The 19,479-nt window shown below is 36.6% G+C and overlaps 3 protein-coding genes across 9 annotated transcripts; all 3 read left to right on the top strand.

Moving 5' to 3' along the window:
• The first annotated feature begins 1,794 nt into the window (after positions 1-1,794).
• Positions 1,795-10,144, top strand: LOC113091087 (prominin-1-A-like). Of its 7 annotated transcripts, none has more exons than XM_026256511.1 (13): positions 1,795-2,016; positions 2,138-2,209; positions 2,396-2,488; positions 2,664-2,681; positions 3,203-3,256; positions 3,358-3,438; positions 3,519-3,587; positions 3,697-3,786; positions 5,091-5,206; positions 5,753-5,776; positions 7,668-7,770; positions 8,324-8,358; positions 8,731-10,144. In XM_026256511.1, the coding sequence occupies exons 1-11, from the start codon at positions 1,831-1,833 to the stop codon at positions 7,735-7,737; spliced, it is 873 nt and encodes a 290-aa protein (XP_026112296.1). In that variant the 5' UTR covers positions 1,795-1,830; the 3' UTR covers positions 7,738-7,770; positions 8,324-8,358; positions 8,731-10,144. The 7 variants fall into 7 exon arrangements, with proteins under 7 accessions (XP_026112296.1, XP_026112294.1, XP_026112297.1 ...); XM_026256509.1 differs by having other exon boundaries at positions 8,728-10,144; XM_026256512.1 differs by lacking the exon at positions 2,664-2,681 and having other exon boundaries at positions 8,728-10,144.
• Positions 10,145-11,756: 1,612 nt separating this feature from the next.
• fgfbp2a (fibroblast growth factor binding protein 2a) lies at positions 11,757-14,334 on the top strand. Its single transcript, XM_026256583.1, has 2 exons — positions 11,757-13,532; positions 13,870-14,334. The coding sequence occupies exon 1, from the start codon at positions 12,938-12,940 to the stop codon at positions 13,523-13,525; it is 588 nt and encodes a 195-aa protein (XP_026112368.1). The 5' UTR covers positions 11,757-12,937; the 3' UTR covers positions 13,526-13,532; positions 13,870-14,334.
• A 2,481-nt stretch (positions 14,335-16,815) lies between these two features.
• fgfbp1a (fibroblast growth factor binding protein 1a) lies at positions 16,816-18,331 on the top strand. The gene has a single exon (XM_026256551.1). The coding sequence runs from the start codon at positions 16,962-16,964 to the stop codon at positions 17,562-17,564; it is 603 nt and encodes a 200-aa protein (XP_026112336.1). The 5' UTR covers positions 16,816-16,961; the 3' UTR covers positions 17,565-18,331.
• The last annotated feature ends 1,148 nt before the right edge of the window (positions 18,332-19,479 follow it).

Below are 19,479 nucleotides of genomic sequence, written 5' to 3'. Positions count from 1 at the left end.
TTTTTAAATAAATTAGTCAAGTTGTTGTTACAGCCACCATGTTTATATTTCAAAAAAACAAATTGGAGTAGAAATATAATTCTGTAATTAAAAGTTAAAGTTAGTATTATAATCTTAATATTAAAACTAACCTTACTGAGTATATTTTAAGTGTTTGTATACAAATCAGCAAATTTCAACCTTTCAAAAATAATATTGACTCTCAAGTATATTTTACAGCATCAGTTGAGCTATTTTTTTTTGTGCTTGAGAAAAATTTGACATGTCCTGTACCTGATATAAATCCAAAATAATTGATATTGAAACGAAAGCTTGTGAAGGATAATCGAATCGAATTGTGAAATTTGTGTCAAAATCCAGCCCTACGAAATACCCACTATGCCATGCCTAGGTGCATTGCCTATACACCTGGTGAGAGAGCTCCAAAAATAGTGGCAAACATACACCGATTTAAGAAGGGGGGGCACGCCAATGATGCCTGGACAGCTAAAATAACTTGGTTTTGAATGGGGAACCCAACCAACACTAATATTACAGAGGGATATCCCATTCAGCCAAGTTGGGTACACAACTGTCCTCAATGTGCTCTGTACAAAGGCTAAGATCCCTCAAGGATCAAGCGAGAACAGAATCCACTGCTGTGAATACATCGCTATGAACCCATTCAAATCCAATTAGAAGTGAACGCATTCATGCTAACGCTGTCTAAAATCTCGGGTGAAGGTGAAGCAAAGGAGAACCAGACTTCTACCTTCCTTCTCAGTAATCCCACAAATGCATACAATGAGCAAATCATGCTTCCTCAACAGTCGAAAGCACTCCATCCATGCTTTTTCACAAAGAAATAAGAGCAATGAGTGCATTAAACTCACTTGCAAGATGAATGCTTGTGCTTCTCGCCCACATAACATATGAGTGGCATGAATCTGCAGGTATCAACCTTTAGTCAGGACCTCAAGTCCTCAAATGGAGGCACGCATTGTGGATTGTGTCTTAAAGGAAAAACAAACCATTCACTATTTTAAGTAACACTCTCGAAAATATGTTTTTCCAATCCAGTGTTGTTCTTTTTCTCTGTTCTTTTGAATTGCCAAAATATCTCAAAACATCTCATGCGTAACCATTTAAAACATTTTATATAGAGTCTATATAAATTCCTTCATTCCATCAGAATGATTTTTGTTTTCACTTAAAATCCTTCAAGCCAACATTCTTGATTCACACAGGACCCACAAATCTGAGACCACACGGAATGGAATGTTTTAGGATTTTTATGAAATGTAAAATAAAGAAAATCATGTGAACCGATTTATACAAATGGACAGATTATTGTGTTCCCACTGTAGAACAGGATGCTCTTGAGATCTTCTCAAATCATGCTGGAGAACATAAACATCAGGTTTTGCAAAAACTTGTGGAGCACATGCAGAACAAGTGCTGCTATTAAAGGCACATGCTAAATACTAAGACAATACTGTACCACAGAATAATAAAAATGTTGGTGTCAATAGGTTATGTATATGATTTAGCTTTTATCATTTTATTATGCATTTTTTTATAAATATACATCTGAGTCACTAGTAACCATTATATAAAAATATATATGTATATATATATATTTTACATACATATGATATGTAAAAATTGATAGCCTGAATGCACTGTAAGTCACTTTGGATAAAAGCGTCTGCTAAATGCATAAATTTAATTTAATTTAATTTAATATATATATATATAGTAAGTTATTGTTTTTTTACTAGTGGTCCCACTGGTCAGACTGTATGTTTTAGAATTTTTCCTCATGATAGTCCATCCAGATTTCCTAGACTCATGTCGGAATCATATACAGAACTTCTTTTCTTTCTGCAGTACTCCAAAGATGTGTCGAGGAAGTTTGAAGGGATGAAGGTGGACTTGCGTGGCATCATTCTTCTGGAGTCAGAAGGCAAACAGAATCTCATAAGCTTCACCGAAACTGGGATTAATGAGATTGACTTTGCTGCCTATTTGGAGGAGGTACATAACATACATAAACTCGTTTTGATTGAAACTTTGGAACCATAGGCTTCGGTGCATGTTCAGTCCCAGATCAGATGAGAAACGGTGGGTTCTCATGTGTGTCTGTTTATCTTTTCAGGTGAATAAAGGAGTGACTCGCATTAATCTAGTGGATTTCGCCAGTCAGCTTGATGCTCAAGCTGATCAGTTGGTAAGATTTATGAGGTTTATAAGATTGATGTTTGGTCTAATTAAAAATCATACTAAAAGGATTATAAATTGTAATTATTCCCTATTTTGTAAATATTACATGAAATTCAGTGGCATGGTTAGTACCTGTATGTATGTTTCTTGGGTTTATTCTCATTTACTCTATATCTCTCTCTCTCTCTTGCAGCCTAAAGGGACCTTGCAGACCTCATTAAAAGGACACGCTAATACTATAAGGCAGATCCATATCCAGCAAGTCATCCCACTGGAGCAGTCCATGGTAATCTATCCCAGTTTCATTGATGCTCATTTGAGTATTCTGTTCTGTTGAATCATTTCTGGTCTACAAGTGACAAGTGTTGTAAATTTAAAAATTCTCAAAGATTTCCATATTCATGTTCATGTTCGTACCTTTTTTTTCTTTATCACATTCAAATTAATTTATGACTTCCGAGAAATATGTGAAAGCAAGGGTAAGCCTACCAGTCATAGCTACATAACCTGTAAGTTGTTTGCTCCTTTTGGTACAGTTTCTCTGTTATAACATCATGGAAAAAACAAGCATCTTTTTAGAGCTTCATCTTATCTTTGTCCTAGTGACAGATTCATAAACTGGTCAAAGGGTGAAGTGTTGAATACCTGTCCATCTAGTGCCATCAAACAGAAAATGTTGATGTTTTCTCTTTTTTTTAACCATTGGTTAAAATATTTGCATGACTGGAATGTTTACATGTGTGCCAGATGTATAATATAGTACAATAGTTTTGTGTCACTTTCTTTCTTTATTTGTGACATAATGTGTATGTGATGCATGCAGTGCAACTATCAGGTTGCATGGCGTTTTGTCACTCTGCTGAATCCCTTGAATTGTCAGTTTATGTTTCCAAAATGATCCTTTACAGTTGTCATTTTTGTACCATTTTATAAGCATTTAAAATTATAGATCCTTTTGGACATGATTCTTGCTTTGTGTCTATTATCTTTCTTATTAAAGAGCACACTTAATCAGAGCATCAGATTTCTGGAGAGGACGTCCTCAGACCTGACTGTAAGTTGCTCATTTTAAAACTGCCACCAGTTTAAAAATATCACAACAGATGCATTTCAGAACACGCTTTCTGATGAGCAGTAAATGCAACTGTTTTTTAGGTCAGAGTTAGAGACGTATTAGCAGCCATTGATGCCACCCAGTTCTTAATTTCCCACAATGCAACATTTGTGGTCAATCAGGTAATGTGAAAGAAAATAACATATCTGTAATGATTGGTGTATAGTTGTATTGTACTGATGGCTAATATATGCTCAAACAGGAAACAGAGAAATACAAGCAGACTATTATTGGGTATTTCAAGCAGTATATTGACTGGATCAGAACATCTGTGAGTATTTTAAACTGTATTATCTATCTGAAATAATATCGTTAGATTAGTGATGATCTTTTGGTTCTTCTGCATTATTTTAATTTAAAGTTTTGCTGCCTCATTGTAGCTGGCCCTGGACGTCGCTACCTGTAAACCACTCAGCAACATTGTGGACACGGCCGAGATCTTAGGATGCAGTTTCCTGCTGGATTCAATGGTAAAATCCAGGCCATCGGTACTAGAATCACTAGAAACACTGGAAATAAAAAATTTTCTCATTATTTACTCACCCTCGGGTCCTTACAACACCATTATTTTTTGACATCCATTAAACAAAAAAGTGTTCGGTTTTACATACAGTTAATATGGATGGTGATTTATATTGCCAAAGCTTAAAAAACAGAACTAAGAAAAACAGAATAAAAGGAGGACAAACTACTCATTCACTATATATTCCAAGTCCCCTGAAGCATTTAGTGAAGATATACATACAATTATCAATAATGTGGTCAGAAAAAAATCAGATTAAGTAAATACAATTTTCTTTTACGTGAAACTATTTGTTTAAAGAGCTAGACAACCCTTTAAAAAGTTTAGGGTCAGTAAGATTTTTTAAGAGGATAGTAAGAGGATAGGACTTCTGTGTCATTTACTGTTTTACAAATGAGGATTTCTCCAAAAGAAGTTTTTTTTTTTTTTTTTTTTTCAGATTTCGTTACACACACACACTGGTTTCCATCTTTTATGGGTACTTTCCATAAAAGTAATTATTTTATACTGTAAAAACTGTATTTTCTATCCCCTTGCCCTAAACCTACCCCTCACAGAATTTTTTTGCTGTTTTAGATTTTGGTTATAAGCTGTTTTTCTAATGGGGACCAAAAAAATGGCCCCACAAGGTCAAAATTTACTGGTATTAATATACTTACAGTACTTACTACATAATTTAGGGGATACACGAAATGTTGTACAGCTCTGACAGCAGCAAAAAAAAGTGTTTAACCTCCCATTGGTGTTTTTGTTTTTTTGCTGGTCTCACCTTCATTTTCACAATGCATATTGTTTCAAAGCAACTTTACTGGAAATGCTTGTTACAATTAGAAAGTATTCTGTTATCAGCAACAGATAAGTGTATCAGAGTAATGTCCATCTATTATATATCTGGGAAAGAGTAATAAACAGTACAATAATGTTACAATATGAGGATAATATTTGACAGTTTTTGTATGCTATTTGTATTGTATCCCAAGCTGCCTTCTTCAGAGGTCTTTGTAAGTTGCAGTCAATGAATCCTGATGGCTGCTTATTTGCATAAACTTAAACCTATTTGTTAAACTTTTTTCTACATTTTGTTGCGTGCGTTTATAACGATAACTTTTAATGCTAGAGATCCACTTTCTGTATTTTGGAAAAGCTTCTTGTCGGAAGAAATACATGGAGAGTATGTTGATCAAAGAGGATTTTATGGTTAAGCGGAGTGCAGTTTTTGGGTGGCTTTAATCTTGTGTTTATTTGTTGCAGAACACATTCTGGTTTGGGTTAGGCTGTTCCACGCTGTTTCTGCTCCCTAGCATTATCCTGTCCGTCAAACTTGCCAAGTTCTACCGCAGAATGGACACAGAGGATGTCTATGACGAGTAAGTATCCCAAATACACCAAGTTTGCAATTGCTATTTAGCACCCCAATGATTACAGTTGCATAAACAAAGTTAATATTTTTTGTATACTGTTTTACTCTGCTAAAGAACACGTATGACAGGACTGGAGCTAACTGTTGTACAATGAATAATATGCATAATATATGAAAGTGCAAATGCCTCATTCTTTTCTTTCTTTTCCCCGGAGTGGTTAATAAATCTTTTTTTCTCTCTCTGTGCTCTTCTTTCTAGTTCCTCTGTCTCAGGGACTTGGCATTTCACCTTATGATAACCATTCTTGATATTTCCATCTTTCTTCATTCTTCGTTTTCCTGTCCAGCACTTTGCACTTTATGAGAACTACACATATATATTGTACAGTGTTTTGTTTTAGTGTTTTTCATACATTTACAGTTGAGAATCATTGCGATTGACAAGTCACCAAGTGTCTTGACCAGAGACGTCCGTTTTGACATCCGTGTGATGTCTCTGTACACCACTACAGTGCATCTCTGTAACATTTTTGCTTGTCTTGTATCTTTTTAGCATTGAGACAATTCCCATGAAAAAGTAAGCTGTTTTTTCCCCTCATATTTTGCTGTCGAATTGACTTCTTAGACGATATCCCTTTCCTGTTCTGTACATAAAACTTTCTGCTTAATGGTGCTGGTTTAAGCTCTAAGCCTTGTAATGCTTCTCTGGTGAAGGGCGCTGCTTGTGTTGGTGTGTTATCTTATCTTTGAAGCTCCCTTGTTTAACATGAAGGGCTGTTAAAACAGAGACCTTAAGAGCACACTTCAAAACTATTGCTGTACATTTTACAAGATATGTTTGCAGTTTATACCGTTTCATACTCTATTTTCCATGTATATTGTTCAAGAATGCTTTAAAATGAAGCTTGTCCATAGTCACATGCCATTTTTCACATTCATCATGTTTTATTTACATTTTTTTCTATTAAATTGTTTATTTCCATATGGATATTGGTAATAATGGTTATTATAATGAACATTTAGAATGTATCCAAAATCCTGTAATTGGAAGGTAATCAGGTAGCGTGTTATGCTAATAAACTGCATGCATTGGTTGAGGTGATATCAGGGGTCGGATGCATGCGCAGTTTGAAGTTGCCCTTTGCACAAACAGGCATCTGGGAGTCTGATATTTCCTTTTTTGTTGTTGTCATTGTTAAAATAGTGCTTGCATGCTGACTAACTCAATAGCAGTAATGCAGAATTTGTGTTTTGCACTCTTGCATGATATTTGAATTTATATTAACATTGCGTATATTAGATTTGGCAGAATTGATTTGTGTTTGTGCAAGTATTCAAATTTTTGTATTCTCGCATGACTCTTGAAATTCCCACTGGGCTGCTCTGGCTTTCTCCAACTCATCACTAATGATGTGTTTCAACAGCAAAGCATGTAACAGAGGTCAGGATGGTGTGCTATAGAGTGACAGAGCTGGGATACATACAAACACTATTATTCAGAAATTTGGGGTCGATGAGATTTTTGAAAAAAGCGACCAATTGTTTGGTTAAAAAGTATAGCAAAAAAGCTATATTTTTAAATAATGTTACAATTTAAAATAGATTTGTTTTAAAACATTTTAAATGCATTTTTCCTTTGATGGCAAAGCTGAATTTTCAGCATCACTACTCCAGTCTTCAGTGTCACATGATCCTTCAGAAATCATTCTAATATGCTGATTTGCTGTTCAAGAAAATGTGTTATTATAATCAATGTTGAAAGTTGTGCTGCTTAATAGTTTTATGGAAGCACAGATACATTATTTTTCAAGATCCTTTAATGCACAGAGAGTTCAAAAGAATATGTATTCGAAAAAAATTTTTTTAACTATTTTATATATATATATATATATATATATATATATATATATATATATATATATATATATATAAATGAATTATTAAAAAATAACCCAAAATTATGTTGTTCCAGGGTCAACAAAGATGTCCCAGGAACATGTCTCACTTGGTAAAATCAGGCTCTGCTGGTAGTTTATGCATTAGATGTCACAAGTTTGAAAAGGGAAAAAGCACCTAAGATATGATAAATATAAGGTTTTTTCACATTTTCCAGTATATAATTGCTTGATTAGAATTTGAAATAAAAATAGTTATATAGGAAATGTTCTGTAGGGGATAACAGAGTTTCTAATTGGCTGTTTTCTGACTGGTTTTTTAACCTAGTGCTATCACAGATGCATGTGATTTCTGTCAGGTGGTAGGATATTTTTATGAGAGGCGTTTCAAATAAAAATGACTTATAGCAGCTTTATTAGTAGTAGTGCTATATGTGTCATTTTAAAAGCCCTGTCCTGATCTTCTAGTGATGGGTTAAAGATGGATGGAGAGCTAATAGCGCGCGTTCACAGTGGTGTGTGTAGATTTTAAATACACTCCAGGCCTGACAGTTTTTCCCTTTGTGCTTCAAGCATCCCTACCTATGACACTATGACTCGATTCCCACGGGCCTCTGCGCCCCCGCGCCATGCCGACTGGTGACTCTGAGGAGGACGCTTTTATAACTACAGAAAGGTACTGAGAGCTGCAGATGAGAGCAAATGGACTTGATCTTTCTCTCTATAACAAGCACTGCTCCTGTGTAAATTAATTACATAGTTATTTTAGAATGCATTTGTTTGATTGCCTCCTAACACAGTTTCACTCTTGTATCCTCTATTGACATGCACTTTAAATATTTCTGTTTGTTTTTGTTTTTATTTCTGTCATTACACTAACAGCATGTTTAGTTTTTGGATCCCATCTTCAGAAGCATTCCACCAGGATAACTGCTGAAAGCTCCACAAAGCTTTGTGTGAATTGTGTTTTTTAGGGTCCATCACTAACCACTCGCTCGTATCATTGTGATCCACCAATGTTTGACTTCAAACATTCCTGACAGCTCTGCAAACAGATAGATGCCAGCGCTCACTGTGCGATTTGTTTCTTTCTCTTGGTCTAAAATCTCATCTCCCCTCTCATGTCTCATGTGAACCAGTTCATTCGTATCAGGCTTTGCCATTTATCATTCAGTTTGAAACTGCGCAGCGGGTGTAATTCTGCAATATTTGTTTCTTTTCTCATACAGTGATATTGGAAACTGGAATTAAACCTTTGTGGAATGTAAGTTGTTTAAATCGACCTTGTTTTACATTAAACCAATGCTTCTCAAACTTTTTAACCCCAAGGCCCCCCACTATCCGCAACAACATTCAAAAGCCCCATGATTTTTCCAGTTGTTTGTCATTTTTTATCTGAAGAAAATAAGCTGCTGTTGAGGTGATTTAAAACAAGCCATATCATGATTTTTAGTTGTTGTAGCTAATTTGAATGCTTGTTTTGTCTTATTTCAAGTAGCAGTTCCCCTTCCCCTGGTTGAGAACTGCACAAAACAATGAAAAGTTCATAAAAACTAACAAAACTATTCTATGCATTGTACAAGACTAATGTTTTCCTCTCATTGTGCATTTCTTTACAACTTTCTGTGAACAGCAGGTTCAGCTCTTAAGAAAAAGGAAACTCACATACTTGAAGCTGGGACCTGTTGTCATCATTCCCATCACATCAGTGAAGATGACCTTCATCAAAATGTCTTGACTGTTGTTGTTTTGACTAATTTGCACCCTTATGATTATAGTACTGTCCCCTCAACAAGTTGCTCTCTGTCACATCCTGCCATAGCCAGAGAGGCTTCACAGTATAAGGCTGTTTTTTTTTGTTTACAGTCATTTAGAAATCACGTGTGATGTGCAAAACAATGCTATGACTACTGCATTCTTATTTTTCTTGTGTGGGTTGTTTATAGTGCTGTTTAACATTGTGGAGAATTCAACATGTTGTTTAGTCGAGTCCACTGAGAAGCCAAATGGGTTTTCACTGAAACAGAGCAAGCCAGCCACCAATGAGCCACAAATCTTACACATCAACATGGTTGTGTAGGTGTTCGAAAACATGCTAAGTGCTAACGTGGTACAGATAGATGTTGTCAAGCCATTTCAAGGGTGAAAGAATTGTTGCCTTTTTCAGATTTTTAGCTTGTGGTACATGTTAGCCACAAGTCACAAGAGCAGACCTTTGATTAGTTTTATTTAGCTATTGAAGCTGAGATCACTAAACCATATTTGATACTGAGCTGTGGTTAGCAGTTTAAGGTATCTGTATGAGTTTATGCTCACTTTTGTACTGATAATTTAAGATATCATTCATGTGGATTTAGTAACACCCCTAGAAGCTCTTGCTAGCTTTGTGTACTTTAGTTTTTCTGCATATAGGCTATCACTTATTGATGATGCATATATCAGTTATTAATGATTTTTCACTTCTTTATTTTGCCGACTTGTACTAACAACAGCTGCTCTCCAACACATTGTTGGATTACTGTAAACTACTGATTATTGCTGTGTGACACCAAATCTTTGTAGGTCTCAGGTTTTAGGGCTTTTTGTTTACTTGATATAACAATATTTCTGGATATACATTTGTCAATATGTGAACTTCATGTCAACTTTAAAGTGAGTGAATGTACCTCAGAGAGACATTTGCTTGTACGAGACCAAGAGAAGCCCATTTACAATTATTAGTCATTGACAATAACACCACCAAATATTTCAACTGTTTAATGTAAGAGACATTATGTCAGGTGCTACATATTTTTGCTCAGATCCTTCACTCATTGTGTATATGACAGTGTTTTCATAGCCTCAGGTAAAACATTGTGCTTTATATCTTCACGTCCCAGTCTCATTGTTTTGCCATACCACACATAGCATGCGTATAATGGGTGTTCAAGCTCTTGCAAAGATGTTTAGTTGTGGTGGGCCTGGTTGTCAGTGCCGTTGGTTTTCAAGTCCATGTGGTTAAGATGGCTAAACTATAAAATATTACAAATAAAATTTCAGATGAAAAAACATTGTGCTGTTGTAAATTCCCAACTCAAGCACTGTACATAGCATTCAAACTGATTTCACAAAAGACTGGTTTTAAAAAATTAAAAACAAGGAAATACTTCTATTTGTAAACAGAGTAGAGCTTACAAAACCTACAATGCAATGAAAACACAAAACAAGTGTTGGAAACTTTTAGAAAGGGTTGACATTTGCCCACAGAAACTACACACACACACACACACACACACACACACATATATATATATATATATATATATATATATGCCCAATTTTTAAAATTAATTGAAATGTGTGTATAGTGTATCTAAAACCAATAATAGATAGATCTAGAATAGAATATTTTTAACTACATCAAATGTTAAATAACAAATGGGAAATTCCATTTGAACATTTCAAATATCTAGGGCATTTTTGTCATTTTTGTTGTCATTTTGGAGACAGAGCTCTACACTGATTTCTACCCCGGATGCTAGAAAATAAATGTATACTGATTTGCTCCATCAAAGTAGGTTTGTTTTTAAGGGGTCATCGGATGCCCATTTTCCACAAGTTGATATGATTCTTTTGGGTCATAATGAAAAGTCTGTAACATAGTTTGGTTAAAATTTCTCGATGGTCGTGTAAAACAATACCCTTTGTACCTTCTCAAAAACAGCTCTTTTCAGAGCAAGCTGTTTTGTAGCATTTTCCTTCAAATGTTAATGAGCTATACTGACTCTGCCCCTCTCTTCCAGCTGCTCTCAGAGAGACCGTTTACTTTTTGTTGCATTTATTGTTAAACTTGCTAATTAGCACATTATTGGGAAAGTCAGTTCGCAAATATTCATTAAGAAAACTTTGCGCAAACATAGATGCATTTAGGTAGATTTAGGGGGGCATTCCCTTCAAAAAAAATCTAATAAAAAAATCTAATCCACTTTAGTGGCTCAGAGAAAATTATGCCTACCATGTTCATTATTACATCCAACAACAGAACACCTCAGTCACATAGGAGACATTCTTGTCTATATCTGCTCTGGCAGTGAAAAAATGGCGAACTGATGACAGCTCACTCAGGGTTTAAAAGAAGACCGCAGTTCAGTCTGTGCTGAAACACTACTGTCAATCAAATCATTGAGGGAGGTCTCAAATCGAGCTGATCTCTGATGCCTGTCTGTGTGACGTCACACAGAAAGGCATCAGAGATCAGCTCGATTTGATAAAAGGGAAATGATTTAACAAGATTAAAAAAAAAAACGGGGTGTATTTTATCATTATTTATAGGGTGGTTGTGTCAGACACTGCCAACACACATTTCTGTTCAAACAGCTTGTAAAAGTGCATGTAGCATCCGATGACCCCTTTAATATAAAGGCATGTTCACACCAAGAATGATAATTGTGATTCTAAAAAGCAGGGTGGATTCTGATTAGTTGTTCTGATTCATTGTTTTCATCATTCATCAAGTGTGAAAGTGATTCCAGTGATATCATTCCTCTGTGCTGTTATTATTAAAATCTTGACTGGGACTCTGCTATTCTTTTAAATGTAACACATTTTTAACTATCTTATATAAAACTATAGAATTATTGGCCTTCACATATACAGCTTAACTCTTTTCATCTGTTTCTGTCAGTTTTCACCAAAAAAAAAAAAAAAAAAAAAATCTCCATGAGTTAGAGAAGCAAAGAAAGTCTGGGACTTCTGGAAGCCAGTAAAACTGCCTAGTAAGCCAAAAATAACATCTGTAATTGGCCTCTCACACAGTCACAGATCCTTTGATTCTGAGCTGACTTGTTCTGGATGTTTACAGTTTAATTCCTGCATCAGTTTCAAGGACCCCCAATACGATTGATTGCTTGGAAAATACAGATGTGATTAGTTCAGTGTGTCTGGCATAATTCAGAGGTTCGGACACACTTTTACACGAATGGCCTCTAACTCCATGTCTCATCTGTTTAAGTGAACATGTTCATATAATTATCCAATTGTGTGCCTGACAGGTTCTGAATCAGAGTATGATCCTTCATGTAGAACTGTCCAAATTATTTAAAATCGAGTACTGTATGTTTAGCATAAAATATTTAAGCAGATAATTGCATTGTCACTATATTGTGACTTCATACCTCTTATTGTAAATTTTATCTCAGAATTACCTTTCATGTTTTTTATTCTGAGGTAGAAATGGTTTCAATAGTTCAGAGAGAGAAATATAAGATTTTATTACATTTGAACCAACATCAGGTTGGCATACGTTTTTTTTTCTTCACGTGAAGAACATTTTACAAATCTAAAGAATATATTTCCACAATAAAAAACATTTTGGCAATGGAAAGATCCCATGGATGTTAAAGGTTTTTCATGGAACCTTCAGTGCCAGTAAGGAACATTTATTTTTAAGATTGTATAGTCACACAAGGAAGTCCACTAAACTGTTTTTTTTAAGCACTCACACAACCCAAGTTTAGGATTTATTGATGGTAGGCATGGACAGATTGTTCCTAACTTCATGAACACAAAACATGACTGGAAAAGTAACATAGCTGCGGTGTACTGTGAAATACACAAAAACAAATCCTGAAAAAGTTCCAGAATTGGGGTTGTAAAGGAGTGCCCTCTGTTCCACTTTACTGTGTCCGAGCATTTTCTCAATTGGTTACATATGTGTCCCCGCTTGTTATTGACAGTCCTTAGATGGCCAGGCAGGATATCAGCTTGTGGGGGAACTTTTTTTAACCTCAAAACATTATTTGTATGACCAAAGCCTTTAAATAGTGGAGTCAGAAGTCCCTTCACCAGTAACAGCGCATCACAACATGTGGACAATCACAAGCACACTCCTGCTTACATACTGCCTCTGGGCACCTCTCGTTCAGAGCCAGGATCACGATGACATCCAGCCAGGATACAGGAGGAACGTCTGGGAAAACATGAATGACTTTCTTACCAAAGGTACCAAAGATAAATGCAGCACAAGTGTGATAGGACGAGGAGATCTCACTAAGCTCCGCATTACTTGCCATGGCACGGAGCGCTCTTACTGGTGCGAGTACCAGGGCAAGCCTCATGTCTGCCGCTCTTACAACAAGAACCCATCGCACTATTTCAAGCAGATCATGTGGGACCTCCGCAAGCTGCCGAATGCTTGCCAGGGCAAGCGCATCCTCAAGCCTCAAATGTGCAAGAGAGCTTCAGACGAGGCTAAGATGGTCTTCACAAGCGCATCCTTTTCAAACACCAAGCCAATGGACATGCCCTACAGTACAATTACTACACCCATACCAACTACACCACAACCAACTACGCCGGTGCCCGTGAGTGAGGCCAAGAAACTTGCCCAGGACTACTGCTGGAACAATTTGCAGGGTGTCTGTTCCTTTTTCATAGGGTGGTTCAGAAACTAAGAAAAGGGTAGGATCACATATCATATCCATCTTATTTTTTTAAAGTAAGAGTGGTTGATACATTTGTTAACTAATTGTGCAAAATGTCCAAAAACAGTCTGTTATGCTGCTTGATATTGCAAACAGTTATTTATCATATTATTTTAGTTCATTATCATAATCAAAAATATTCACTGGTTTGTATCACAAATATTTTTACTGTGCTTTGTTATTCTTTTAGTTTACTTGTAGTGGCTAATGAATTGAATGAAAAAAACTAATATTTTTGCAATATAATGTTGTAAATCTGAAGCTAAATTGTTGCAAATCTGAAACCTGTGTGTCCTCTCTTTATACTACTGTAGCCACTCCCATGTCCACAGACGATTAACGCAATTCAAGATGACTCCAAATGTCTTAACCGCATGATGTTTTGGACTGACGGGGAAAAATGGAGGTGTTTGTTAAGACTGACAGGACTTTGGGAACACCATTAATTTTTTTCTTATGTATGCCAAATGTACAGACTCTAATGTACATGTAATCAGAATTGACAAGATTAGACAGGTATCAATTAATTTAGATGTTGAGCATAATGCTGGCTTGTTTTCGTCTCCAAATGTAAACTATATGATGAGGAACTTCATCTTAGCATGTGTACTGTATGCTATATGTGTATTAATCTTGCTATGTTATATATTTATGAGTGCTGACCAACTGAGTCAACATCTCTGAGAGCTGTGCAGCCACAGGTAACTTCAGACTGTAATATATCAATGTGAAAATGTATAATGTACATTTTATAGTGGAGTAAGTAAAACTTTTTCTTTTTTTTTCTTTTTTTTGCGTGCCCTGAATAAATTTTGGCTCTCTACCTTTGCTTTATGTGTGGGGATGATTTACATGAGTGTGACAGCAGAGAGCACTATTGTGTTAGAAAATGCAAGAAAGGACATTAAGGTACAGGTCTGTGAGGACGTTTAGTATCCAATTTTTATGGAAACCATGGGCCATCAAATATCATCAATCTCATCGAAAGATTGTTGCTGGTATTATAATTTTAGTAATGGCTAATACTATACAGTCCTATAATACTGTTTTCTAATGTTTGTATGAGATTTAGGCTATTAACATGCAATTTCATCAAGTAAGAAAGAATAAAAATACATTCATGCCAATAGTTTCTGTTACAAGATTCGGTGTGTGCTGCATAGTTTCTTGTTAGTAGCATAAGACATATGGAATTATGCTTTAGCTGAATTTTAGCGAGTCCTCAATAAAGTGCCATTTTTTAAAAGTGGGCAGTTGCATAAATGCCTGCAGGGTTATCAAAACTCAAATTCCTGGGGGACCGGAGCCCTGCAGAGTTTTGTTCCAACTCTGCTTCAACACACACCATGTAGCTTTTAAATAAGCCTTACAAACTTGATTAGTTGGATCAGGTGTGTTTAATTAGGGTTGAATCTAAACTATGCAGGGCTTAATTTAGTTTTAATTTTAGTTAGGAATTTAGTTTGACACTTGTGGCCTAAGGCAGAGTTAGGCCATGGGTGTCAGGGCCACTGCGCTGCAGAGTTTAGCTCCAACCCTGATCAAACTCGCCTGTGCTTTCCTAATGAACCTGAAGACATTGATTAGCATGCTCAGGTGTTTGATTAGGGTTAAGTGGATCCACTGCAGGAAAGTGGATCTCATGGGCTAGATTTGAGGATCCCTGACCTAAGGGAACCCCAGGGTATGATGTAAGAGGGAACCTGCAATGATAAACATCAAATAAAGCACAATGACAGGGTACAAAACAGTAAATTAGTGATCAGGTTCCATGTTCAATAGCATCTCAGAGACCTCAAATCAGTTAATTAGCAGAAGTTATTACTCCACCACATGTGTGTGACATCATTTAAAACGGCCCTAAATTATTAAAATAAGGTGGTTCAAACGATGCAAACGTGTTTGGGAAACAGTCGTGACAGGCTAGTTAGTTCCCACAACAATGCATTGTATGGTGGTTTATCAGTGAGTTACATTTTTGTACAGGAAACACACCTTTGAATGATTCTTTAACGAATGGGTCCGAGCTATTTTCGAGTCAAAAACCCGAGATTTGAACCAACCTTCTCTTTCGAGTGTGTCCACTTCAATTTGAGCTGAGAACACAGTTAGCTGATAGTCAGGGTCTCTGGGCCCCGGCCCCTAGACTCAGGCTGGGGGGATGACCCCCTCGGTAGAAATTGCTTTCGGGTCGCAAATATGGTTTTTGACTTGGAAGTAACGCATGAACCATTTAAATTGTAGTTATGACTGAGAACTTTGGATATAAATTTGATACCTGAATAACTGAGTATGAATCCAGATAGCTTGTAGTAATGGCCTGAAGCTTGGCAGCCCCATGGCTCCTGCAGCTCAGACTGCAATATTATCATATATTACCAATATTGAATATTATCAATATTATCATATTATCTGGCCCGAGTGAGGGCCGAAGCTCACTCTTGCAAATGTATTCTACTACTTGAGGATTCTTGTTCAGCGTAACTTACCCGGATTTGGCTGTAGAGTCTAGACCACTGCCGGTGTTGTGCCCAATTTCGACCCCCTGCCGAAGGGCACAACACCTGTGTTCTGACAAATAATGCTACCTATCAGATTATGCTACCAACACTGTAGGGCTATTTTTTCACTGTAAGGGTAGGTTTAACTTTAAGGTTGAATTAAGTTTACATGTTAATAAAGCCTCACACCTTATTAATATCCTGCTGGAAGCAAAATCTGAACAGCGGTAATGACTGTGCTTTGGTCACTCATAGATGGCTAAATAACGTTTTGCCATTGCCAGGAAGTGAACTGTTTCATTAGTGCATGGTTATTTATTCAATTACATTTTTTAAATACTGCATTATTAGCTGTTGTAGGCTGTTCAGACGTGTATATTTGGTCATTTTGGCATTATTGTACGTCTTTATAAAGAGAAAGTAGCATGTTTCCAACGTCCATCGTAGTACCCCGTATTTTCTGTTCTTTCCGAGTCCAACTGTTCAAAAGAACCGATTCGCAGAAATGAATCCTTGGTCAGAACTTCACTTGTATTGTAAAGTTATTTACAGTCCTCAATAAGTTGTAACAGTTTGCTAGAACATTCACATATAAGCTACCATTTGTACTATGCTGATAAGTTATGGTCTATAAATATTAAATCTAGGCATGCCATCAAGCCAAAGCTTTGCCATTTAATATCCTAGAACTAGACGCGTTCAAGAATGTGAAGTCTGAGGGAGGTGCGTGCGCGCCATGCTCTATAAATAGCACACACGAACTTCAGGTGCAAAACCAAAGATTTCACAGCTCTTGTGTATTGTTATACCATAAGAGTTAATTTATTTTCAACAAAACCATTTGTGACTACAAATGTCCCGTCAAGTTGTTCTTGCAGTTGTTTGAAAATAATTTCGACGAGGACATGAAACGCGTGACAGACATTGCTCTCGTTCTGATCTTCGCCTGTATCGTGCAGCAGTTCGTACAGGTCAACAGCCTGAGAGACAGAGGTAGGAGAGCGCAGGCAGATGGGAAGGGGAAAAGAAGAGGTCAACGGAATGAAAGTGGCCTGAAAGGGAGATTCTCACTGAAAGACGGAGCGCGGTGCTCGTGGCGCGCAGCGCGCGGAGGTGATGCCTTTGTATTGGGAGTCACGTGCAAAAACGGGGAAAATACTTTCAGCTGCGAATATGTAGCGAAGCCCACAGCATGTGAACAGTACGCATCCAATACCAAAGCCTACTGGAAGCAGATGTCCCGTTCGCTAAAAAAGCAGAAGAAACTCTGTCGTGACTCCACAGCGATGGTGAAAGCCGGTATGTGCAGGAGCGCGCCTGCGGACGCGCACTTCAGACTGAAGGACACGCGCCCCTCCTCCAGAGTCCCGTTACCGCCAACTGCGGGGAATAATCACTGTCCTGACCGGATCGAGAGGCTGAGAGTGGCCGAAGAACACTGCAGCAGAGCCTGGTCTTCATTGTGTGCATTCCTCTTCTTGATGCTTGAAAATGATGAATGCTCATGACTGACTTTGGAAAAACTTTTAAGGCAAAAAAAAAACTAAAAAAAACTAATGTATTTACAGTGTATTTAGATTTTGGTTTGAATGAAGAAGAAAATTCGGGGGTTCTTCTGAAACTGTCCTCACAAGATATAAAATATAAAACCTGAAATCCGCCAATGTGTACAGTCAATGGGTCCAAAAAAAATAAATAAAAAAAATAAGTGTAAACATTAAAATATTAAAATTCCCGACCATCACAACAAAAACCCGTGTTAAGCATGTTTTGTGTCAGACTTAAAGTTGATGTATAATAGAGGAAGAATATATGAAAATGGTTATTGGTGTTTGTAATCTTACTGAGTGATCTCTTGATTAAAGTGCCTTAATGTTTTCCTTTTATTTTCTCTATTATCTCTTTTCTTACCTGTATAGGAATTTTCATGAAATTTTGGAAAGCTTTATCTCAGGATTGGCTGTTTGTTCTTGCATGTACTGTCAAGTAGAAACACTGAATGTCTTTAGTGGTTTAACAGATTAATCACTCCAACAGGGATCTTTGCATTCCATCTGAGGCCATGTGCTTCTTTACTAATCATTACAATTATTCTTGGAAACCGTTATTCTGCCAGTTCTGATGGGTGATCAAATGCTGAGGCCACAATACACCACAATTCTTAAGCCAATGATTATTTGTCATAATTACTGGTATTGCAAATTGGAAATGTTTCATTTTGTTGTTGTATTACAGTTCGTTTTTACAGTTTCTTATGAAAAAAAAAACATCTGAATCACAGAGGTCACAATATGTTCTATAAAAGCAATAAATTACTGTTTTGAAGCTTCACATATAAACATATTTCGGGAACCAGCTATTTCTACATTACAAGCGGTTAGTCATAAACCAAAACATTCAAGCATACAAAACCGATTTTAGCATCATACAAGTCTGTGATTATGAAATGACACACTCAAACATGTTGTGGCCTCTCTTTTCCAAATACAACATTCCCACCAAAATTAAGAACACGTTCAGAATCCATTATTGCAGTTTGCTTATGTTTGTTTTTTATTCAATATTTTAAAGAGAACATCAATAGAAACATTTCTGGACTTCTAAAATGAAAGGTAACACAAGGAATAAAACTGATAGTTACAGATAGTGGAAACTGTCGGATCTGTTTTATAAGCTAAGATTTGCACATACAAACCTTCGGTGAAATATGATTAATAAACAGAACAGCAGCAGGAAAATCTAGGGGTGTATAATGGGCACAAAACCGCATAAAATTAGCCTGGGGATAAGCTTGAAACAGCTTTTCAAATGAGGAATTAATTTGCTTATATGGTTCCCAGATAAATTGTGTGACATTTAAGAATGAAAAAATAACAATTGCTTGGATTTCAGTTCTATTGCTTTTCTTTTCGTCTGTTAATGAAGGTAAAGTGCTTGGATCGGTGTATTATGCCAAATTGTGACTTAATATTCTGAAACCCCACACACAGGCTTTCATCTCCCACTGAGATTAATTCAAGCACTGCTCTCATGTAACCTCTCAAGGGGATCCTGGTGGGTCCTGTGGGTGGGGTTTCATGAAGGGTGGCCTGATCTCACACCCTGACATTCTGAACACTGATTGGCTAAAATAATGACCTTAATAAATTCCGTCCTGGAAATAGTGGAGAGCTCGGTAGAAATTAAGGGCTTTGTGCTGAGGGTGCCAGTGCTGGGATTTAGTAAAGCGATTTAGAGCTTGTATCCACACACAGAATCCACACATAATAAAATAATGTGATCTTATAAGAGTCTCAACATCTTTGTAGCTCATATTGAGTTAAGAAATTTAATATTCTGCTGTACACTGTACAAGTAAAACATGTAACAGTCATCTTAAATAATATAAAACCTGACAAATGCATTTATTATCAGGCTTTATAT

Source organism: Carassius auratus, unplaced genomic scaffold, assembly GCF_003368295.1.
Source record: "Carassius auratus strain Wakin unplaced genomic scaffold, ASM336829v1 scaf_tig00214077, whole genome shotgun sequence".
Taxonomy (NCBI): Eukaryota; Metazoa; Chordata; class Actinopteri; order Cypriniformes; family Cyprinidae; genus Carassius; species Carassius auratus.
This window is presented reverse-complemented; position numbering and strand designations above follow the sequence as displayed.